This window comes from Cnephaeus nilssonii, assembly GCF_951640355.1.
Source record: "Cnephaeus nilssonii genome assembly, chromosome: 7".
Classification (NCBI taxonomy): domain Eukaryota; kingdom Metazoa; phylum Chordata; class Mammalia; order Chiroptera; family Vespertilionidae; genus Cnephaeus; species Cnephaeus nilssonii.
The window spans coordinates 6,254,676-6,280,357 of record NC_137078.1 but is presented as its reverse complement, the minus strand read 5'-3'; the positions used below and the strand labels follow the sequence as shown (position 1 = coordinate 6,280,357).

At 41.2% G+C, this 25,682-nt stretch overlaps 1 protein-coding gene across 1 annotated transcript in view; it reads left to right on the top strand.

Annotated features, from left to right (window-relative positions):
* The window catches only part of EIF2AK3 (eukaryotic translation initiation factor 2 alpha kinase 3), a 99,882-nt gene that overhangs the window by 64,049 nt on the left and 10,151 nt on the right, over window positions 1–25,682 (top strand). The window contains exons 13-14 of the mRNA XM_079776958.1: window positions 13,484–14,261; window positions 18,402–18,569. Of these exons, the coding sequence (XP_079633084.1) occupies window positions 13,484–14,261; window positions 18,402–18,569 (946 nt within the window). The remainder of the gene's footprint in view (window positions 1–13,483; window positions 14,262–18,401; window positions 18,570–25,682) is intronic.

The window sequence follows — 25,682 nt, the reverse complement described above, 5'->3', positions numbered from 1 at the left end:
AACTCCTTTAGCCTTTTTTTTGTCTGGGATGCTCTTTATTTCACCATCTATTTTGAATGATAGCCTTGCTGGATATAGTAATCTTGATTTCAGATTCTTGCTTTTCATTATCTTGAAAACTTCATGCCATTCCCTTTGGCCTGAAAAGTCTCTGGTGAAAAATCAGCTGAAAGCTTTATGGGGGCTCCTTTGTAGGTAACAAATTGCTTTCCTCTTGCTGTCTTTAAGATTCTCTCTTTTTCTTTAATTTTTTACATTTTAATTATAATGTGCCTGGGAATGGGTCTGTTTGGGTTCTTCTTGCTTGGGACTCTCTATGTTTCCTGAACTTGTGTGACTTTTTCCTTCACCAGGTTAGGGAAGTTTTCTGCCATTAGTTCTTCAAACACATTCTCTAGCCCATGCTCACTTTCTTCTCCTTCTGACACTCCTATTATGCAAATATTATTATGTTTCATGGTGTCCCATAGCTCCTTTAAGCTGTCCTCCTGTTTTTAAATTATTTTTTTATTTTTGGTTTTCTGATGAGTGATTTTTTTTCTACCCAGTCTTCTAATTCACTGATCTGATCCTCGGCTTCTCCTAATCTGCTGTGTATTCCTTCCATTGTGTTCTCCATTAGTGCTGTGTTATTCTTCATAGTTACTATATCTATTCTCCTGTTGTTGAGCATTCTTGCCATCATTATTCTGAACTCTGTGTCGGATAAATTTGTTTTATTTTTTTATTTTTATTTTTTTTGGGGGGGGATAAATTTGTTATCTACATTTCATTTAGCTCTTCTTCTGGAGAATTCTCTTGTTCTTTCATGTAGGGCTTGTTCTTTGTCTCTCCCCATTTTGACTGCCTGTTTGTATTTGTGTCTGTGTCTTAGGTAGATCTGCTATGACTCTCCATCTCTATTGCAGGACAACAACAGTCACTATTTGTTACTAGCTCTGAGTACCCTGTTTGGAGCTATCAGCTTGTTGCTTCCTCTGCTGAGGCTGCGTGCCTTTGAAAAGGACCAAGATGGACATCAAGGTCTATTTTTCCTAGTCCTGGACCCAAGATTAGATCAGGCAAAGACTCAGAGCCTCCAGAGACCCACCTCTGCCTGCAGTCTGATTATTATTCAGTCTTGATTAGTCTCAGTATGTCGACTGCAGTCGGGGAGAGGTTTTCCAACAGGGTGGGGCAATTATTTCTGCCTGCAGACTATTGTTATTCTCAATCTCTTAACGGGCTTCAGAAATTTCATAAGGTGTGGCAAAGAGTTTTCCAATAAGGTGTGGCAATTGCTTTTCTCCCAGGCAAAAGCTGCCTGGATGGTAAAGGTCTGCTGGAGGAAGGTCTTCTATTTATTTTATTGTTTCAGGTCCTCTGCAGTATGAGGGAATGACTTAGCACAGGAAACCAGGGTGTCTGCTTTTGGAGCTCTAACCTTAGAGCCCCCAACCCTGGCTTTTGCTCACATAGGTCCATTGTACTCTCCCCTCCCTCTGCTGGAGCCCAAGGTGAGTGGCTGCACAAGAGATTTTGTGTGTTGGCCCTTTAAGAGGGTTACTGCATTTCCAGCTCTCTCTCCCTGGCATACAGCAACCCTGCTGCTTTTCACAGCCATTTCTGTGGGCACTTCTCAGTTCTGGTGCTCTGGGCTTGGGATCCCAGCATGAGGTTTAGGCCCCAGAGTTCTCAATGGGGACCCCTGTTTCTCTCCCCCGCCCCCCCCCCCGCCGCCTCTCTCTCTCTCTCTCTCTCTCTCTCTCTCTCTCTCACACACACACACACACACACACACACACACACACACACACACAGCTGAGATAACCCTCTGGAATTTCAGCCACTGCCTGTGGGAGTCTGACCAGCCCTCTCATGCTTCTGCAGTTCCTACCAAGTCTCTATGCGATTTCCACTTTCCATCCTTGGTTATTAGGGTTCTCTCCAACTAGACTATAGTTAATTATTCAGGATGGTTTTTCTGTATTTAGTTTAATTCCAGTTTGGTTCTGGGAGTGTGTAAGTGTAGCTTCCACTTACTCTGCAGCCATTTTGGAATCTCTCTAGTTGTATGAGTTTCTAAATATGTTTTGGATATTAGTCCCTTATTGGAGGTGTTATTTGCAAGTATCTTCTCCCATTCAGTTGGATGTCTTTTTGTTTTGTTTATGGTTTATTTATTTATTTTTTTTAGTGTCCTGCAGTCCCAATTTATTTTTTATTTTTCTTCTTTTACCATTGGGCTCTCTGAGACCAAGGTATTTAAATTTAGTATGTGTGTTTTCTTCTATATATTTTATTGTTTCAGGTCTTATTTTTAAGTCTTTGACCCATTTGGAGTTAATATTTATGAATGGTAATAAGTAACGGTCTAGTTTCATTCTTTTGCACATAGCTTTGTAATTTTCCCCACACCATTTATTGGAGAGACTCTCTTATTTTCATTGTATATTTTTGGCTCCTTTGTTGAAAATGAATTGCCGATATACATTTACTTCTGGGCTCTCTATTCTATTCCATTGGCTTGTGTATCTGTTTTCTGCCAATACTATACTGTTTTGATTATTGTAGCTTTGTAGTAGAATTTGAAGTCAGGAGTGTGATACCTCCAGCTTTGTTTTTCCCCTTCATAATTGCTTTTGCCATTTGGGATCTTTTTTGGTTCCATACAAATTTGATGATTCTTTTGTTCAATATTTTTTTAAAATGCTGTTAGGGTTTTAATGGTGATACCATTAAATATGCATATTTCTTTAGGTAATATTGCCATTTTAACTATGTTGATTCATCCATGGAATATCTTTCTATTTCTTTGTCTTCTTTAATTTATTTACACAATGTTTTGTACTTTTCAGTGGATATGTTCTTTACATCTTTTGTTAAGTTTATTCCTAGGTATTTTACTATTTTTATTATGATTTGAAATAGAATTGTTTTGTTCATTTCTTTTTTAAATATTTTATTATTAGTATATAGGAATACAACAGATTTTTGTATTTTGATTTTTGTATTCTGCCACTTCACTGTATTTGTTTATTGTTTCTAATACTTTTTTGGTGGACTCTTTAGGATTTTCTCTTTACTGAATCATGTCATCTATAAAAGGTGGCACTTTTACTTCTTCATTCCCAATTTGGATGACTTTTATTTATTTCTCTTGTCTGATTGCTCTAGCCAGAACTTATAGTCCTATGTTGAATACATAGTGGCAAGGATGGACATCCGTCTTGTTCCTGATCATAAAGGAAAAGTATTTAGTTTTTCACCATTGAGTATGATAGTAGCTGAGGGTTTGTCATACATGGCCTTTATTATGTTGAGGTACTTTCCTTCTACATCTGTTGTATTGAGAGTTTTAAACATATATGCTTTCTATATATTTACTAGGGGCCCAGTGCACAAAATTCATGCGCTGGGGAGGGGTCCCTCAGCCCAGCCTGCCCCCTCTCACATACTGGGAGCCCTCAGGGGATGTCCTACTGATGGCTTAGGCCCACTCCTTGTTGGAGCAGTCTGGCCTCCCTTTGTGGGAGGCGACCGGGCTGATCAGGGGAAGACACCAGCCCCATCACCCCACTGCTGCAGCCACTGCCAGTCACCACAGCCACCAAGGTGTTTTCATCAACACGGACTCCAGTCCCTTCACCATGAAAAAAATGACAACTTTCTTTAGGCATTTTCAAGATGTGTCTTTCATAGGATATGACATTCCTTTTCTTTATTTTTCTTTTTATCCTCACCTGAGGATATGTTTCCATTGATTTTTTCCCCCTTCCCTCCGATTCCAGGCTCGGCCCCTTCCCAAGCCTACAGCCTCCGCCCCAGGCTTTAGGCTTGGGAAGCAGGTACCCCCGTCCCCCAAGCCTAAAGCCTCCATGGGATGGCCGGCTGGGAGTGACCTGGGTGCCGAGGAGGATTCCGGGACCCAGGTATGTATGCAAATTAACCACCATCTTTATTGGGTTAATTTCCATACTCTGATTGGCTGTGGGCGTAGTGGAGGTACGGTCAATTTACATGTTTCTCTATTATTAGGAAAGATTGATATGAGGATTTTTATTCTTTAGTATGTTTTATGCAATATAAATGTTTCAAGAAAAATTATTTTAAATATAATGTTACATGCAATAAACATCACTATTTCAAGAAAAAACATTTTAAATATGATAATATCAAAACTGTACTAATAGTATAATATCACAAAAGTTGTAGGAAATATTAAAAATCTGCAAATAAAAGGATTACTTCTCTTATATTCTAAAATAGTTTTTTTTTCTCTGGGCTCTATTTTTGTTCATCAGTTCATGTTGTTCATTATATTCCACAAATGAGTGAGATCATGTGATATTTATCTTTCTCCGACTGGCTTATTTCGCTTAGCATAATGCTCTTCCGGTCCATCCATGCTGGTGCAAATGGTAAGAGTTCCTTCTTTTTTATGGCAGCATAGTATTCCATTGTGTAGATGTACCACAGCTTTTTAATCCACTCATTTGCTGATGGGCACTTAGACTGTTTGCAAATCTTAGCTATTGTAAATTGTGCCACTATGAACACAGGGGTGCATATATCCTTTTTGATTGGTGTTTCTGATTTCTTGGGATATATTTCCAGAAGTGGGATTACTGAGTCAAATGGGAGTTCCATTTTTAGTTTTTTGAGGAAACTCCATACTGTTTTCCACAGTGGCTGCACCAGTCTGCACTCCCACCAGCAGTGCGTGAGGGTTCCTTTTTCTCCACATTCTCGCCAGCACTTGTCGTTTGTTGATTTGTTGATGATAGCCATTCTGACAGGTGTGAGATGGTATCTCATTGTCATTTTGATTTGCATCTCTCAGATGATTACTCTTCGAGGATGTTTTCATATGTCTCTTGCCCTGCTGTATGTCCACTTTTGAAAAGTGCCTATTTAGGTCCTTTGCCCATTTTTTGATTGGATTGTTTATCTTCCTTTTGTTAAGTTGTATGAGTTCCCTTTAATTTTGGAGATTAAACCCTTAATCAGAGATAACATTAACAAACATGTTCTCCCATGCAGTGGGCTTTCTTGTTATTTTGTGGATGGTTTCTTTTGCTGTGCAGAAGCTTTTTATTTTGATGTTGTCCCATTTGTTTATCTTCTCCTTAGTTTCCATTGTCCTAGGAGCTATACTGGCAAAGATATTGCTACAACATATGTCTGCTATTTTGCTGCTATGGATTCTTCTAGGATTTTTATGGTTTCCTGTCTTACATTTAAGTCCTTTATTCATTTTGAGTTTATTTTTGTGTATGGTGTAAGTTGGTGGTCTAGTTTCATTTTTCTTTGCATGTATCTGTCAAATTTTCCCAACACCATTTATTGAAGAGACTGTCTTGACTCCATTGTATGCTCTTGCCTCCTTTGTCAAATATTAATTGGGCATAGTGGTTTGGGTCGATTTCTCAGTTCTCTATTCTATTCCATTGATCTATATGTCTGTTCTTGTGCCAGTACCAAGCAGTTTTGAGAGCAGTGGCTTTGTAACACAGCTTGAAATCTGGTATTAAGATCCCTCCTACTTTGTACTTCTTTCTCAGGATTGCTGCAGCCATTTGGGGTCTTTTTGTATTTCATATGAATTTTTTGAGTTTGTTCTAGGTCTGTGAAATATGCATTGGTATTTTAATGGGGATTACATTGAATCTATAAATTGCTTTGGATAGTATGGACATTTTAATGATGTTGATTCTACCAATCCATGAACACAGTATATTCTTTTATTTCTTTATGTCTTCCTCTATCTCCTTTTTCAATGTCCTGTAGTTTTCTGCGTATAGGTCTTTTACCTCTTTAGTTAAGTTTATTCCTAGGTATCTTCATTTTTTTGGTGCATAAATGGGATTTTTTTTTTTTTTTTTGGTTTCTCTTTCTGTGAGTTCATTATCCTAATATATAAAATGCCAGGTGCCGTCACGACTGAAATGACCGGACAAACGACCAAACAGCAGGCTAGGGAGCTGAGGGAGAGGGAGCTGTGGGCCCCCAGCCGTCCACGGCGCAGCGTTGGGAGGAGGGAGCTGTGGGTCCAAATGACCAAAGGACCGGTCTGGCTCTCATGGTGTGGCGGGGTGGGGCCGTGGAGGCTGGGGAGCCTCGAGGGGCAGGGGGCTGTTATGGAGCGTCATGGGGTGGCTGAGGCTGAGGAGTGACATGGCGGCAGCTGAGGCTGAGGAGCCTCACGGAGTGGGACCTTTTAGCGTGGAGTAGGGGCCACGGAGGTGGAGGAGCGACGCTGGGTGGCGGACATGTCCCTGATTGCAGCTAGGCCTAGGGACCCTAACCACGCATGATTTAATTGTGTGTTGGGCCTCTATAAAAGCCATAGATTTCTGGTTGTTATTTTTGTATCCTGCTACATTGTTGAATTAATTTATTAAGTCTAATAGTTTTTTGATGGAGTCTTTAGGGTTTTCTATGTACAATATCATGTTGTCTGCAAATAATGACAGTTTTACTTCTTTTCCAATTTGGATGCCTTTTATTTTTTCTTACCTGATCGCTATGGCTAGCACTTCCAGTATAATGTTGAACAGGAGGGTGAAAGTGGGCATCCCTGTTTTGTTCCTGTTCTTAGGGGAAATGTTTTAGTTTTTGCCCATTGAGTATGATGTTGGCTGTGGGCTTGTCATATATGGCCTTTATCATATTGAGATGTGCTCCCTCTATTCCCACTTTGCTGAGAGTTTTTATAAAAAATGGGTGTTGGATTTTTTCGAATGCTTTCTCTGCATCTGTTGAGTTGATCATGTGATTTTTGTCTTTGAATTTGTTTATGTGATATATCATGTTTATTGATTTGCGAATATTGTATCAGCTCTGCATCCCTGGAATAAATCCCACTTGGTAATGGTGTATGATCTTTTTAATATACTAGAGGCCCCATGCATGAAATTCATGCACGTGGGTCAGAGGGGGGCAACCCTCAGCTTGGACTGCTCCCTCTCACAGTCTGGAACCCCTTGGGCGATGTCTGCCTTTTCGCTTAGGCCCTGGAATCGGGCCTAAGCTGACAGTCAGACATCCCTCTAGCAATCTGGGGCTCTCGCAGTTCAGGACCCCTCGCTCCTTACCACCTGCCTGCAGCGGAGGCGGGAGATGCTCCCACCACTGCCATTGCGCTTGCCAGCCATGAGCCAGGCTTCTGGCTGAGTGGCGCTCCCCCTGTGGGAGTGCACTGACCACCAGGGAGCAGCTCCTGTGTTGAGCGTCTGCCCCCTGGTGGTCAGTGTGTGTCATAGTGGCCGGTCATTCTGCTGTATGGTTGATTTGCATATTAGGATTTTATTATTTAGGATTGCTGGATGCAATTTGTTTTGTTGAGGATTTTAGCATCTGTGTTCATAGGGATATTGGCCTGTAATTCTCTTTCTTTGTAGTGTCTTTATCTGGTTTTGGAATTAGGATAATGTTGGCCTCATAAATAGAGTTTGGAAGTGTACCTTCCTCTTAGATTTTCTGAAATAGTATGAGGAGTATAGGTGTTAGTTCTTCTTTGAATGTTTGTTAAAACTCCCCTGTGAAGCCGTCTGAACCTGGGCTTTGTTTGGTGGGAGTGTTTTGATTACTTATTCTAGTTCATCAGTTGTTATTGGCCTATTCAGGTTTTCTAATTCCTCCTGATTCAGTTTTGGGAGATTATATTTTTCTGGGAATTTGTCTGTTTCATCCACATTGTCCAGCTTGTTGGCAATATACTAGTTGTTCATTGTATTTTCTTACAATTCTTTCTATTTCTTTTCTTTTTAATATTTTTTTATTGTTTAAAGTATTCCATGTAGTAGTACATATATCTCCTTTTTTTTCCCCATTGACCTTCCCCCAGCCGCCTCTACCCCTGTCGCATGCCCTCATCCCAACCGCCCAGTGTCTTGTGTCCATTGGTTGTGCTTATATGCATGCATACAAGACCTTTGGTTGATCTCTTTCCCCCCATCCCCAACACTCCCCTGCTTTCCCACTGTAATTTGACAGTCTGTTTGGTGCTTTACTGCCTCTGTATTTATCTTTTTGTTTATCCTCTCTAATAAAATGGTAATATGCAAATTAACCATCACTCCGCTACATAAGCCACGCCCACCAGCCAAAGCCATGCCCACCAGCCAATCAGGGCGAGTATGCAAATTAACCCCATCCAAGATGGCTACAGCCACAGAGAGCAAGGTTTCCCAGGTAACAGAGCAAGCCAAGCTTTCCGATAGCCGTTGCAGGCCTAAGCCTCCACTCAAGCTACAAAGTTTCATATGGGGAGAAACTGGACTGTCAGGAAAGAGAAAAGCACAATGAGACTCAGAGGAACTACGGAAGGCAAAGGTACCGAGGCGCATGCACGGAGAGGGCTGGCAACTGAGTATGCGGCTGGCTTTCTCAACCGGGAGGGAGACAAAAGCTCCCGATGTCTCTGAACTCCAATTCCGGGTGAGACTCTGGGGATCCAGACTCATTCAGGGAGAAACTGGACTGTCTGGCAGTGGGCAAAAATCGAGCGTGGCTTTCTCTCAGAGGTGCTTGCAGAGATTACCGCGGGACACTGAGACCCGGTGGGCCTCTTAGGGCAGGGCTGACGGGAAATCATTGCTGTCTGCTCCGCCCTGATATCTGTGGGTGTCCAGTCAGCCCTTTCACGCCTCTGCCCCTCCAACCAGTCTCTATGCGGTCTCCACATTTGGTACTCAGGTATCAGGTTCTCTCCTGTGAGTTTTCTGTTGATTATTCAGGAAGTTTTTCTGTATTTTAATTGTAATTCCAGTTTGTTCCTGGGAGCATGTCCGTGCAACATCCATTTACTCTACCGCCATTTTTAATACTCTCCTTTAGTTTGTTAATGTGGTGTATTAACATTGATTGATTTGCATTCCATCCTTTTGCCCCTGGAATGAACCCCACTTGATTGTGAAGTATGATTCTTTTAATGTATTATATTTGATTTGCTAGTGTTTTGTTTAGGATTTTTGCATGTATATTCATCAGAGATATTGGTCTGTAATTTGTGTGTGTGGTATCCTTGCCAGATTTTGGAATCAGGGTAATATTAGCTTCATAAAATGAGGTAGGAATTATTGCTTCTTTTCCAAATTTTTGGAAGAGTATGAGGAGGATATGTATTACATCTTCTTTGAATGTTTGGTGGAATTCACTAGTGAAGCCATCTGGTCCTAGACTTTTATTTTCGGACAGTTTTTGATGGCTGTTTTAATTAAGTCTGTTTAGATTTTCCAGTTCTTCATGATTCATCTAGGAAGTTTATAATAGTAGTCCTAAGAACTTGTTCACTTATTCTAGGTTATTGAATTTGATGACGTACAGCCTTTCATGGTATGCTTGTATAGTCTTTTGTATTTCTGTAGTGTCTGTTGTAACTTCTCTTTTATTTATAATTTTGTTTATTTGAGACTTTTCTCTTTTATCAGTGATTTTTGCATCTTTAGCTAGAGGTTTGTCAATTTTATTAATTCTTTTAAAGAACCAGTTCTTTGTTGCATTATTTTTTCTATTTGTCTTCTGTTTTCTGTTTAATTTAATTCTCTAATTTTTATTTCCTTCCTTCTACTGGCTTTCAGCTTCATTTGTTATTTTTCTATTCCTTTAAGGTGAAATGTTAGGTTGTTTATTTGAGATTTTTCTTGTTTCTTGTGGTAGGCCTGTAATGCTATAAATTTTTCTTTTATTACTGCTTTTGCTCCATCCCCCAAATTTTGATATTTCCTATTGTCATTCTCATTTGACTCTGTGTACCTTTTGAACTCTCCTTTTATTTCTTCTGTTACCCAGTAGTTGTTTGGTATCATGTTGTTTAATGTCCACGTTTGTTGTTTTTTCAGCTTTCTTTTAGCAGTTGATTTCCAGTTTCAAATTGTTGTTGTCAGAGAATATGCTTGGTATCATTTCAATCTTTTTAAATTTGTTGAAACTAGTTTTGTGCCCCTACATAATATGGTTTATCCTTGAGAATGTTCCCTGTGCACTAGAAAAGAATGTATAATCTGGTGTTCTGGGATGAAAAGCTCTGTAAATATTGATTATGTTCCTTTGGTTTAATGTGTTATTTAAAGCTGTTTTGATTTTCTGTTCGGATGATCTATCCATTGTTCTCAATTGGGTATTTAGTTCCCCTATTATAATTGTACTAGAGGCCCAATGCATGAAGATTCATGCAAGAATGGTCCTTCCTTCCCCTGGCTGCCAGCACCGTCTTCACTCCAGCTGGAGCTGCCTTTCTGCCTTTACTCTGGCCTGGAGCCACCTTTCCGCTTTTCCATGCTGCCCAGAGGCCCGGAGCTGCTGGGGCGGTGCGGAATGCCTGCGTCGTCGCCATGGCGATGACACAAGCATTTTTGCCCTGCCCCCGGCCACTTGACAACTGTGTATGCAAATTAACCCACCGTCTTTGTTGGGTTAATTTGCATACTCACTTCTGATTTGCTGGTGGGCGTTGCGAAGGTATGGTCAATTTGCATCTTTCTCTTTTATTAGTGTAGAGTTTTGTCAGTTTCTCCCTTTAGTTCTTTTAGTAGTTGCTTTGTATATTTTGGTGCCTCCAGGTTGAATGCATATTAATAAACATTATGTCTTACTGATGTATTGTCTCCTTCATCTTTATAAAATGTCCATCTTTGTCTCTTGTTACTTTTTTTTCTTGAAATCTATTTTGTCTGATATAATTATGGCTACACCTGTTTTCTTCTGGATGCCATTTGCTTGGAATATAATCTTGCACCCCTTCTCTTTGAGTCTATATTTGTCTTTGCAGTTGAAATGTGTCTCCTAAAAACAGCAAGCATATATAGTTGGGTGTTTTTAAAAAAACAAAAAACAAACCATCCCACTACTCTGTGCCTTTTAATTGGTGAGTTCAGTCCATTTACATTTAGGGTGATTATGGATGTATGAGGCTATCCTATCTCCATTTTATCTTTTGTTTTCTGGTAGTTCTGTGTCACTATTATTTTTTTTATTCTTGTGTTTCTGTCAGTTCTATGATTTTTTCCTCTGTTTCCTCTCTTTTTACATTATGTGTGTCTCAGTTCTGGATTTTTAAAAATATATTTTTTATTGATTTCGGAGAGGAAGGGAGAGGGAGAGATAGAAACATCAATGATGAGAATCATTGATCAGCTGCTTCCTGCACGCCCCCTACTAGGGATGAAGCCCACAACCGGAGCATGTCCCCTTGACCGGAATCAAACCTGGGACCCTTCAGTCTGTAGGCTGATGCCCTATCCACTGAGCCAAACCAGCTAGAGCTAAGTTCTAGATTTTTACTAAGTTTTTAAGCTTCAAAATTTCTGATTGGTTCTTTTTTTATAGTTTCACTCTCTTTGGTGAGGGAATCTTTTTACCTGTTGATTTTATTTCTGTGCTCTTTGAATTACTCCTCTGAGTTTTCTTGTATCTCGTTGAGTTTTTTCAGAGCCGCAATCTTGAATTCTCTGTCATTTAAATCATAGTCTTCCAAGTCTTTAAGTTTATTTTCTGGAGATTTTTCATTTCCTTTCTGAACTTCTTTGTTACCTTGGTTATTTGTTGTGATTGATAGATTATTTTTCTGCCTGGGAATTTATGGAAATGAAATCTTTTTTTTTTTTTTTTAAGTATTTTACTCTTCACTATTTAGCAGGTTGATAAGTAGATGTCTTTCTTTTGTTTTCCAGAAGGTGGTGCTGAAGCACAAGTTTTATTTTTTTCTTTAGGGTTATCTATGGGGTAATGTGGCCTTGGTTGTGCATCTTGAGGAGGTGGGCGATGCCCTTATGAAGTGGTTGCCCTGGTCTCCAGGCACCACCCCGGTGGTGGGATGTGATGGGTCTCCATGGGTCTCTTGGCCTTATTTCCACTGCCTTCTCCCTGTAGCCAGAAGTTGCAGGTGGAGCCGATCTGTCTTGAGTTGACAAGGCTATTACCAGGGCCTACAGAATGTGTGGGGGAGCATCTGGAGGGGGAAAACAAGTTCAGACGTCTATGGATTTTTTTCTTTTTGATGGGTTTAGCTGCAATGAGTATAAGACCACTTAGGCTGGAAAGTTTTTCCTGACTTTTGGTGATCTGCCGAGAGGATTTTACTGCTGGCAGGCCAGAGGAGGGCGAGTGGGCAGGTTCCTGAATCTGGAATCCTCTGTCTGATGATGATGGGTTTGGAGTGCTGCCACCTGTTGCACTGTTTCTCTTCCCCGGCCCTGAGCTCATCCTCATGTGTGCAGGCCTAGCCTCCATTGCTGTCTCTGCCTTTTCAGTGTGCCCTGTGCGAGCCCCTCCCACTATCACCCTTCACTGGTAGTGTGTCAGCTGGGGCCCTGCAGTGCCTGATTGGGTCTGCAACTCTTATCTTTATCCTTCCCCATCCTGTCTCTCCTGTTCACCTGATATGCTCACCATGGCCAGATGTCTCAATGCTCAGATGTCTCAATGCATGGATCTCTAAGGTGTGTTTATGTGTTGAGTAGAGAAACGGTCATTTGTTGATTACAGCTGTCCATTCTGTTGTAATTTCATAGGAATCTATGAACTGTAATTCACTAGGGGATTTACAGTAGCTTTTCTCAATGAGGTATTATATTCTCTTGTCTACATATTTTATTTTTTATATGTTTTTATTGGTTTCTGAGAGGAAGGGAGAGTGAGAGAGAGAAAGAGAGAGAGAGAGAGGAACATCAATGATAAGAGAAAAACATTTATCAGATGCTTCCTGCATGCCCCCTGCTGGGGAGCGAGCTCGCAACCCAGACATACGCCCTAACTGGAATCGAACTGTGACTTCCTGGTTCATGATGCTCAGCTACTGAGCCACACCACCTAGGCTGTCTACATATTTAACATTTTTTATTTCATTTCTTAGTACTTAACAATTTGTGACTCCTCTTTAAAGTAGTTTTTAATTGTTTGCAGTTAAAAATACATAAACTTGTGCAACGTGAAGATAATTCTTATGTAAAATATGCTGTGGAAGAGAGAAGGGCCTTTTAAAAACTACTAAATGAGAACGAAGAGGAAGCAAATTGCAAATAGACTGTTTACCAATCAGGTGGAGTAAAATTCCTGCCTTAAAGTAGGACACAACCCTTGTTACAGTGACACGTGTTATAGCCAGACCATGGAAGGATCCCATGACGTGGCCTCTTGTCTCCAGGCCTGTGAGCTTTGGCCCTGAAGGGACCAGGGCTTCAGATCACGGCCACTGAGGGTTCCTGTCCTTGTTTTTCCTTCACTGCTTTGTGTTGTACATAAAGGCCGTGGCTGCCCCTGTGTGACAATCCCAGATAATGGTTCCAAATATAAATTAATGTCTTAAATTAAGCTTTTTAGAAGGAATGGATGTGATGTGATGTTCTTTGTCTCATAGCATGTTTTTATTTTAATTTGTACGTGGCTTGTGTTTTGGTAACTGCCTTTATTGTAGTTGAAGCTTTTAAAACAAAGGGTATATTTCACATAATTCAATCAACACTTGTTTACTCTCATCCTTTTGTATTTCTCCCACTTTTAGCACAGACTGGCCACTCAGCTCTCCCAGTCCAGTAGATGCACCATCAGTTAAAATACGCAGAATGGATCCTTTCTCTACAAAGGAACATATTGAAATCATAGCTCCTTCGCCACAAAGAAGCAGGTCTTTTTCAGTAGGGATTTCCTGTGGCCAGACAAGTTCATCTGAGAGCAACTTCTCTCCACTGGAATTTTCAGGACTAAGCCTTGGAGACACCAGTGCGTCAGTGGGTGCAGTGCACAACCTCCAGGACAGCTGCCTCACAGACTGTGATGTGGAAGATGGCACCATGGAAGGCAGTGAAGAGGGGCACTCCTTTGAACTTTGTTCCTCTGAAGCTTCTTCTTATGGAAAGTCCAGGGAGAGAACCTCCTCTTCCATAGTGTTTGAAGATTCAGGCTGTGACAATGCATCCAGTAAAGAAGAGCCCAAAGCTAACCAACTGCACATTGGCAACCATTATGCTAATAAACTAACTGCTGCCAAGCATTCCAGTAGCCAATCCTCGGAACCTAGTTTGTCTATTTCTCTTCCAAGACCAACCACTTTAAGTCTAGATCTCACTAAAAACACTGCAGAAAAGCTGCAGCCCAGTTCCCCGAAGGTGTATCTTTACATTCAGATGCAGCTGTGCAGAAAAGAGAACCTAAAGGACTGGATGAACAGCCGGTGCAGCATGGAGGAGAGAGGGTGGGGCACGTGCCTGCACATCTTCCTGCAGATCGCAGAGGCTGTGGAGTTCCTGCACAGTAAGGGGCTCATGCACAGGGACCTCAAGGTTGGTACTATGGAACCTCACCCATGGGTTTCAAGCTGATGTTTTATGCAGTACTTGCAGTATTTGTCACTTTTTAATGGAAGTACCCTAAGAGTGGAGGAGAGTGAAGGCATCGGGAGCAGAGATCTGGGAATGTAAAAATAAGAAATCTCATGATTTAAAAAACTCAGGCAGGCCCTATGGTTGAGCATCGACCTATGAACCAGGAGGTCATGGTTCGATTCCTGGTCAGAGCACATATCCAGGTTGCAAGCTTGATATCTTATCTCTCTTGCAAGCTTGATCTCTTATCTCTCTCTCCCTCTCCCTTACTCTCTGAAATCAATAAAAATATATTAAAAAAATAAAAAAGATCTCAGGCAAATCATGAATTCTATTTTATAATATGTTTATGTTCGTTTTACAGTAAAAAGCATTCCCAATCTGAAGAAAAAATACCTTACGTAAAATTCAATACCATTTTCTATGGCTTTGAGTAACCTTGGCACAGGTTCCCGTAGGGTCCTGAAGTAGCACACTGAAAGGGCTCAAGTGGAAGGAGAGACACAGGTCCCTTCATTAGCCAGGTGAATTAGGGCCAGTTGCCATTCTTTTTGCCCCTGTTCCTGAGCTGTTCAGGTTTTGGGGAAGGAGGTGAGAAGCTGGATGATAAAAGGTGGCAAATGGTTAGCCACATGATGTTTGCAGCTCTAACACCTTTGATTCTGTTTCAGTAATGAATATTGTAGCCATGCAATATGCTGTATTACCTAAGATTCCTACTAGAACATGTAGTGTGTCTTCAGTGTGTGCTTCTGAAATACCTCTATGGAACTTTAGTAACTAATTTCTGACATATTCCATATGCTCATAGTGATCATCATAGTAAACATAGATGTGTAGTGAATACCTGAATATTTTTCTGATGGAAGTTGCTTAAATTCTTAAGAGATTTGGACTCATTTTAGGTATTTTCAGTTTCGTTTTATGTAACCACAAACTTGTTTCAGGCACCAAAGTAGCTATTTGTATGAGTAATTTTCTTTTTAAAGTCAGCAGTGGGTTTTTAAATCTTTGAATATATTTTTAAGAGTTTGGAATAATAGGAACTCAAATTAGAAATAATTCCTATTTTCCAAAGTAATTGTTATTGAATTATACCTAATCACCACACTCTGGATGTGGCCAGAACTAATTGCCAGGAATCATTCTGCATGAGTGAGAAGTTCAGAGATGGTTGGTTTTGGTCGGAAGGGAGAAGACAACTTCCATGAGGTCAGATGCCCCTAACTTGAGCTAGTGTTGGCTATTGGAATATGGGTATAGTTTTATCATTTGGTAGGAACCAGTTATCCAATGTGCACACTCTTCTTGTACTGAACACTTACTGTACAACCAAAATGTTATGTTGAAAGCCATGTAATTATGTTCTTACTAATTTTGAATATTTTGCTGATTTTACAGTGTTTATGAGATACTAGAGGCCAGGTGCACAAAACTCGTGCACTCATTTGTGGGGAGCCCTCAGCCCGGCCTGCACCCTCTCGCAGTCCGGGAGTCCTTGAGGGATGTCCGACTGATGGCTTAGGCCCGCTTGTGGACCTAAGCCGGCAGTTGGACATCCTTAGTGCTGCGGAGGCGAGAGAGGCTCCTGCCACTGTTGCTGCACTCACCAGCTGTGAACCCGGTTTCTGGCTGAGCAGCACTCCCCCTGTGGGACTGCACTGACCACTAGGGGGCAGCTCCTGTGTTGAGCATCTGCCCCCTGGTGGTCAGTGCACGTCATAGCGAGCAGTCGTTCCACCGTTTGGTTGATTTGCATATTAGCCTTTTATTACATAGGATTGGTGAATATTTGTTTAATGCTACAATGTTGTCTAAAGGTTTCTCTTGTATTTCTCTGTGCACCAAAAAAAAATTTCAAGAAAATTTCCCCTTTAGTTTTTCTAGATATCAAAAAAAGTATTCTTTTGTAAAGATGAATTTCTCTTAAAGATTTCTGGTGAACCAGAAAGAAATTCTCCCAATAATTTTATTCTTAGTCAAAAAGCTGTGTGTCCTGTCCATTCTGACCTAAGTCTTTGAGCTCAATGTGAAACCTCCTAAACCCTCTCCCCTTGTTATATTTTGGTCAAATTGTTGTCATCAGCGCTCTCTGGCCCCTAATTCTTCAGACTGACTTCTAATCTTCTCTTCACTCAAGCTGCACTGGGTTTTTCTCAGTTTCTTAAATACACAGTGTTCTCATAGAACCTGGTGTTTCTCCTTCATAATCCTCATCACAGTTCTATTATTTATCCCCTGGTTTCCACAGGGCAGAAGCCATGTCTTTTTTTCACCTATTAAATCCTTAGCACAATGTCTAATACATTCTATATACTCATATAACTTTTTTTTTATTCTCTTGTTTGCAATCAAAAGCACTTATAATAATTTAATCAGAAATGAAATATATTGGCACATGCAACTGAACTGTCCAAGATTCAAGTAAAGATTCAGTGATGTGGCCAGAACATGGTCTCCCCTCTCCTCGCCCTGTTTGCTTCCAGTTTCAGGCAGGCTCTCCCTTCACAGTTTCAGGACAGCTGCCAGCTATTCGCAGGGCTGCGCATTTTAAGTCTTTTGGAGTGATGAGATAGGGCGTGGGAGGAAAGTATCCCTCTTCCCTACCATTGACCAGAAGTCCTGAGTTTCCTCCTAACTGAAAAGTCAAGGACACATACCCATCCCTAAACCAGTATCCTGGCCAGGGGATAGGATTATGCTGATGGTTTATGCATCCTCAGGATGTGCAGCCATGGGTTGCTGCACAGTTGGGAAGAAGGGTTCCCAAAGTCCAGTCAGTATGCTTCTGGTGAAGTACAGGGGGGTAGATGCTGGAGAGCTTAAAAATTAAATTAAAAAAAAGAAAGTCTATTATGTTATTCAGTAATAACACCAGATGATGGGAGGACAGGAGCAGTAAAATTTAAGGCAGCTCTCTCACAAGGTTATTTGTGGGAGAACAAAAGGTTATTACCATAGATTTTGGTTATGTGCAATAACGTCATTGCTTCAAAGTCACAATTGTATAATGGCATTTTAGAGTTTGGGAATAAAATGTTATTTGTCTGGCAGGATTTGAAGCCTGATGAAATACAATTTCCTGAGCTAAATGGCTTTCTTTTTCCTAATTTTAAGGGCTATAAATGGTGATCCTGTTAGCAGGGGTTAGAGTAGGCTCTGAAGGAAGATGATATAGTTCATGTAGTGGACTTTGAGTTTAAGGACCATGAGAAATTTGGTTAGCTCTCTCTCTCAAACAGTTGCATGTGAGCGTTTATAAGTCGGACCAGCGGCCTTGGCATACATGAGAGCTTGTGGATATTAGAAGAGGCAGCATTGGTTGCAGTTAAGAGCTCTTATTCTCTGTGATAGCCTGCTTTTCCCCTCTCGGACATAAACCCAGAATCAGTCTGTTTTATTCATCAAACAGTAGTGACTAGCTACCATAAGGCACATGCGATACTGAATGCTGGACCTGTGGTATTGAAGCAGACATCCTCTTCTCATGGAGCCAGACTGCCTGAGTTTGAATCCCTGCTCCACCACTTACTACTGCATGGATAACATTGGGCAGTTTACCTACCTTCTCTGGGCCTCAGTTTGCACATTTGTAAATGAAAGACTAATAGAACTAATAGGGCTGTGAGTATTGCTTGAGTTAATAGTAGTAACCAGCTTAGACTGGCTTCTGGCATATTTTAAGTGCTATTTATGCATTTGATAGTATTGTTACTATTATTATATTCATCACTTCAGTTATAAATGTAGAGAAGCTTGCCAGGGGGAGAATATATAGAATAATAAGACTGAGCATTAAATACCTTGGGCCCTAGGTAATGTGAGTCTCTAAGTGTTTAAGTAGATGCTGTTTGCTCATTCATGTGGTAAATGGCTAAATGTAACTGCTGACCCCTGTGCTAGCTTTTCTTTACTCACAGCACTTGTCCCGAATGGGAGGATCAGTGCTATTTTCATATTAACTCATTTTAAAGGGAAACATGCCTGAGAATATCTAGTTTCTTGTATTTATTTCCTGTTGTCATTTTAATAAATTCCCTTCACTTTCCTTTTCTGTATATATCCATTGTGCTTTTGTCTGTTTTATTTTTTTTCCAGCCTTCCAACATATTCTTTACAATGGACGATGTGGTCAAAATTGGAGACTTTGGATTAGTGACAGCAATGGACCAGGACGAGGAAGAGTCGATGGTTCTGACTCCAATGCCAGCATATGCCCGGCACACGGGACAAGTAGGGACCAAACTGTATATGAGCCCAGAACAGGTGAGTGTTTTTGTTTTCCTTCTTAATTAAAAACAGATTTTTAGTTAGTATGACAGCAAGCTAGATATGTCCCATGAATCTCCATCTGTGTTCTACTTAAAATACCCAATAAAATGAAATCTGAAAGTATGAAAACTGGTAGTAGTGTTCTACACACAGTACCGCTAGGGACAGTTTCTACAACTTGCATTGGGGATGGATTAAAAACACACACAATGCGTAAAACACACTCACTCTTTCAACCATAACCTAACAGCAGCCAGAAATTTATAGAGACTTTGAACCCCTCCCGTACTTAACGCCAGTTCACCTTGTGTACATGGTGTAGGAACTGTTTTCAAAGAAATTAGAGCCAGAGGTACTGTACTGAGCTGTCGTCTATAGTAATTCACAGGCAACTTCCAGAATGTACTGTGGCAGGAGATAAAGGCTGGAATATCTTGTCCGTGGATGCTGAGTCTCCCACAGAACAGGACAGGACAGAGCCTGGAAGAGTGGTGGGAGCAGACTGTCCTGGGAGCTTCAGAATAGCATGCTCAGTAACCACCAGCTTATTTATGCTTAGATCAGCCATTCTCAAATTTTCTGGTCTCAGTGTTATGGGTGGGAAACAGGCCCTTCCAGGGATTTCGAGAAAAGCATTTTAAGGATCCATGCAGGGGAGATTGTGTTGTGGCAAGTCTGATGCAAAATCAAAGGAGTTCCCCTCCTGGCTTCCCCATGCCCCACCTGCCTCCATCCTGCCATGGCAAAAGTCCCACCATCTCTTCAGCAGGGCCAAAACAAAAGCCAGTGCCCAGAGTTTCTGCTTCATAGTCCTTTGGAGCCTGAGTAGTCTGCAGCAGGCTCCAGGTAGCCACTAGAAACGCATAGTTGCATGCTCTCTGGCGGGAGAAATGCATACAAAATGGGGTGTGTGTGGGTCCGAGAGAGAGAGAGAGAGAGAGAGAGAGAGAGAGAACAAGATCATGTGTTTTGTTCTCTTGGGATTTTAACCAGGAGCTTTTTCAATTTGCCAAGATTTCCAGGCTTCTGAAGGGTCCAATGATCCCTTTCCCAGGTTAGACTGACAGGCCTCTAGGGTCAAGCATCTCCCCCTGCACCATTTTGACTTTATTGCATATGTGCTTAACTCCCCCTGCTCCCCCTCCATACACAATCCAGTATGGGAGGAGAGAAGGGAGGGATGTTAATCTCCTTGGAGGGACAATGCTACAATTCCTTGGGGTGTGAAGCTGTAGTTTCCTAGTGAAGCAAACAGGCTCATGCTTCCCAGCTGACCATGCTTACCAATGTCTGACTTCGCTTGCTCTCTTCCTATTAATAACTAGCTAATGATGGTAACATCAGTACCTGTTTATACATGTAAATATGATTAAAAACCCAAGAGTTTTTCTTAATGGGATTTTATTTATCAGTATTTGCCATATTAGAGATTAAAACTGAAAAATTTATTAATTTAATAATATTAAACCTATCTTATCCCCAAGATATTTTTATGATATTTCCCAAAACAAAAAAGCATTGTTGAGAAGAGTGGCATTTGTTTACATTTTAACAGATCTCTTTAATATCTGACTTAAAAGAGCTAGATTCTCCTATCTGCTTTGCATTCAATTTGTTGGAATATGTTATTTTGTGTGAAGTGAAGGAAGAAAATCTGACCCCATAAAGATAATATGTAGTTGGAAAGGGAGGGATGTTTTAATAGCATTTTCAGGGAATTATGGGTATTCCTGTTTGATAGTACATCAGAATTCAATAAGTGATAGTTTCTTAAAAGTCATTTGCCCTATGGAATCTAAAACTATATCATTGAACGTTTTTTACTCTGTTAATTTAATATCCTTAGTTCATTTTACACTTTCTAAAAAATCCTCAACTGAGGATTTAGAGAGAGAGGAAGTGAAAGGGAGAGAGAGAGAAAGAGGGAGAGAGAGAGAGAGAAGCATTGATGTGAAGAGAAACATAGATCAGTTTCCTCCCATGCATGTCATTACTGGGGATCGAACTCACAACCGAGGTATGTGCCCTGACTGGGAATTGAACCCATGACCCTTTGGTGCATGGGATGATGCTCCAACCAACTGAGCCACACTTGTCAGGGCTCATTTTGCCCTTTGAATGGATCTTTTACCCATGCAGGGAAGCTACATGAAAAATATACTAGGCTTTATTTATAGTTGGTATTTGAACATTTACTAATAAATGAATTAAAATAAGATATACTTATTTTATTGGGGAAATTGGGGTAGCATCTTCCCTATTGGGTGCTGAGGGTGGGGTTCTTATGATATCTCGAGAAAAAGACTTTTCTGAGACTTGCACGGGAGGATGAGTACTTTTTGTTTGTGTGGAATTATTTCTCAGTGTCCAATTATAGAAGAACTGTACCTGGGGTTTCAGTAGAGCTAGAAGCAAAGCCAGTGTCCAGAGTTTCTGTTCCATGTTGCAGCCAGGTCTGGTTCAGCATCAGGCTAGTCCATTAGTCCATTGAGTGTGTGTGTGGGAGTGGAGGTGTGTGGGGGGGGAGTCACATGGCCATGGGCCTTGTAGGCGAATTCAGGGGAGCAGGAGTTGGGTCAGAATGCAGGGGAGAGAGCCCCACAAGCCAGGAGTTAAGCACAACATACCAACAGCACAAGAGAATGAGAGAGCAAATTCCTTTTGTTAGAGGATTAAATACCCCATATCTCATGCCCTTGCAGTGCCCATGCCCATTCTGGCCAATGACCTGTTCCCAGGTATGACTGACAGACAAGTATCTTCCTGAGGGCATCCCAGTTTTATTGGGCATGCCTATAATGGCTGGCCTCCCACTCTACTCCTTTCCTATCTATCTCTCTATATAAAACCCTAATATGCAAATAGACCAAATGGCAGAACAACCCAATAACCGAACAACCAAACAACCGGTTGCTATGACATGTGCTGACTATCAGGGGGTGCACACGGAACATGGTTGGCGTTGGCAGCAGGCAGCAGAGTGTGGAACATGGTGGGATTTGGCCGTGGCGGGATGGTGGAGCAGGTGAGCAGTGGCACCAGACCAAATATATTTGAACACAGAACTTGTGAATGTTTTGCTGTAAAGATGATAGTGGGGGTTTTTAAATTAGATTTTTGTTTGTTTCAGCTTTTGTTTTGGCTAGCTGGAAATTTAAAATACCTTCCTAAGTAACTATTGAGTAAAAAAAAACAACATGCTCATGCAAAGTATTAAGAAAACAGTGAAAGAAATGAAAAAAAAATTCACAGGAAGCTATCAATGTTCTATTATGAGATACATTTATTTGAAAGCCTTCATTATATAAGCACATTACTGCCTACTGGTAAGTGACTTAGCATTCTGCTTGGTAGGAGGCAGGAGGAGCTGCAGGATGTTCAATAGGAGTGAGAACTCATACTGGTAAAACAACATGGTAGATTTTAAGTTTTAAATAAAAAATATCTTATCTAGCAAATCTACTTAAAAGGGAGAATCCGCAAATAAATTCAGAAATTAAAAATGAATCCTCTCCCTTCCAGGAGCACGCAGCACCTTTTCCCTCTCCCTCTCCTCCCCCAGGCACGTTACCTTTGCCCTCACTCCTAAGCTCCAAGGGCCCTTTCTTTGCTTCTGTAACTTGTTTCCTGAGCCCATTTCTTCTATCTCTGTGACTTTTTAAATAAACTTACTTTTATAGTTTAAAAAAACACATGATACATATGGCAGAGATTTTAATTCATAAGAGCTTTATTATGCATAGTTGATTATTTGCAACCAAAAGTATCAAAATGGCTTGAGTAGAAGAAATCTATTGGCCTGAGTAATTGAATCACCATATCATTTAGTCAAGTGATGTGGCCAGACCCTGGCAACAGGAGAAATGAAAACTGGATGAAATATCAAAGTACTGGAAATACATCTTCATATCCATGTGAAAAAAGGCAGGAAGGAAGAACCATAAAGTATCAGCAGTCACTGCTTCTGTGTAGGAGCTTTGAAAGATATTTTGGACTTTTCTGATTTTTCTACATAGGTGTGTATCAGAATTGACATTAAAATGTTTGTAATAGCATTTTAAAAAATTCATCATTATTCAAGAGGCTGGAAATATATCTTCACACTTTTAAGTATTGTGAAAACAAAATAGGAATGACTGTATAAAAGGCATTCTACCTGGATTCAGGCGAGTATGAAGGCTCACTAGATGGAGTCTCCATCCCCAACCCTGTGTGAAATAGGTAACTATCCCTCCACTCCCTGTCAGGATCTGTCACATTATACTGTTTATTCTTTTTTTAAAAAATATATATATTTTTATTATTTTCAGAGAGGAAGGGAGAGGGAGAGAGAGACGAAAACATCAGTGATGAGAGAGGATCACTGATCGGCTGCCTCCTGCACGCCCCACACTGGGGATCGAGCCTGCAACCCACGCACGTGCCCTTGACCAGAATTGAACCTGGGACCCTTCAGTTGACGCTCTATCCACTGAGCCAAATCAGCTAGAGCCACTGTTTATTCTTTTCATAGCATTTTTAACTCTCAAAGTAAGTGTTTTCTTCCGCTCTAAAATAATTATCAGAGAAGGGACCTAACTTATCGCTTCTTTTAATTTTTCCCCAACACCTAAAACAGTGCCTAGAATTCCACATAAATGTTTGGTGGATGAGTGAATGTGAATGTCAGTGAAAAAAACACCACATAGGTAGTCATGGCTATCCCCCTTTGATACTGCTGGACTGACTGTATGTATTTTGACTGTGGCTAACACACATGTGTATGTAATGTGTATATGCATATGTGTAAGTGTGTTTGTTGGAGGTAAGGTTTGCCATCGGAGAAAGGAAGAGATTGATGACAAGTGATACCATATTTGTTATTGTAGAAGATACTAGAAAATCAAGGGTAGCTGTAGACATTTTGTCATGGCAGTGTATGGTAGTTAAAATCAGGGAGTTGAAAATGGGTGTCTTAATTCTCTTAATAAACCTCTTATTATTCTTTTGTATTCTTTTTGTTGTTGTTAATCCTCATCTGAGGATATTTTTTCCATTGTTCTATAGAGAGTGGAAAGGTGGGAGGGAGAGAGAGAGAAACACCAATGTGAGAGAGACACATGGATTGGTTGCCACCGTCCGCACCTCAACTGGGATCGGGGATCGAACATGAAACCCAGGTGCATGCCTTTGACCATAAATTGAACCCACGACCCTTCAGTGCTCGGGCCAGTGCTCTAACCACTGAACCACAGCAGCCAGAGCTATTCTTCAGTATTTTTAAATACAGAAGCTGTCACTTTATAAAATACTAGAGGCCTGGTGCACGAAATTCGTGCATGGGTACAGTCTCTGGGCCTGGCCAGTGATTGAAGTGTGAGCATCTGGCGCGGAAGGGCAGGTCCAGCTGACCTCCGGGCCCCGGGCAGCACCTGGGCCCCCAGGCTCCCGCACTCCCCCCTCTGCCTGAGTCACAGCGCCCGAGTCCCCATGCAGAGATGTGGTAAGCGTGTTCAGACACCGCACACTGGGGTGCAGCGTGGGCCTCTGGGCTGCCCAGCAGCACCGCACGGAAGCCGGGTGGTCAGCGCGCTCTTTCCCAGCTGGCCTCGCAGACCGGCTCCTGTGAGAACCCAAAGGGAGCCTGACCGACAGCTGCAGCCTGGCTCACCCAGAAGAGTCTGCGCAGGTGTGGGGCGGGCTCCTCACGCACCTGAGCACATGGGCTTCCCTGGCGCCTGAGCCCTGGCGTCCCCGGGGGAGGGTTGCAGGGGGAGTGAGAGTGAGCTCGGTGGACACCCTGCATTCTCACCACACCTCTGTCCCCATCACTCCTGCTCCCAGGTAGCCGGCAAGAGGGCACAGCACATCGCCGACACCTGCCATGTTTCACGCCACCCCCTGGTGGTCAGTGCACGTCATAGCTAGTGGTCGAACTCTCGGTCTCTCAGTGGAACGACCGCCCGAGAGGACAATTTGCATATTAGGCTTTTATTATATAGGATTGTTTTGAAAAGTCTCTCAAAAACACTTTGTATGAATCGTCTTATCCAAGCCTCTGAGGCTGTACATTGTTTTAAACTATTTTTTAACAAAGTTCTTAATTTTCTTATCTTTCTAGGTTCTTTCTAATGAGCAGAGACCACAGTTACTTTGTTCTTGTTGTAATTAGCAGGAAACGCAGGTCATGTTGTAGTATTACACAGTGGTAAACATTTAGTTAAACTCTGAAAGGGTGTCTTTTATTCTGCCCCCCTTCAGAACTACACTTATTTTCTTATTTTTTAGATGTTTTGTAAAGGTCACTTTGTGTGTATTCATGAACCGTATTTGTTTTTTAAATGTATTTAATGCATTTTTCTCCTAATATGTTTTTTATTGATTTCAGAGAGAGAAAGGGAGAGGGAAAGAGAGGTAGAAGAAAGAATCATCAATTGGCTGCCTCCTCTGCACACTCCCCTCCTGGGGATTGAGCCCACCACCCAGCCTTGTGCCCTGACTGGGAATCGAACGGTGACCTCCTGACTCATGGGTCAACGCTCAATCACTGAGCCACAGGAGGCTTTCCCTCATTATATGTTAATCTATTGGGAAATACAGGAAGGTATAAAGAAAAACTAAAAACTACTAATGAACATTCTGAAACATTAGTCATTTCCTTTTTTATAATACACACACAAGATGTATGTGTGTACATATATTTTATAACATTTTTACCTAATTTTAGAAAACAAAATTGGGATTCTCATCTGCAAATATTTGAATATAATAGTAAAATGTGAGCATTTCCCACATCATTGAGTGTTCTTGGAAAACCTTTTGGCTATATAGTATTCTCTATGTTAAGCTATTTATTCAACATTTGTTTTGGACATTTTAGTTACTTGTAAATTTTGCTGTTGGGAATATCACTCAGATACACCCCTTGTGCACAGACCTCTGTCCACATTTCCATCTTCCCTAGGGTTGGTGGAATTAATTATGGCCATCAAGTGGGAGTAAACAAGTATTGCCAGCTGCTTTTCATGAAGGTGTGTTAGTATATATTCTCCAAATATTGTATGAGGATGTCCTTTCTCTGTGCCCTGTAAGCTCTGTTGTTGAACCCAGGGATAAGAGGTAAGGGGT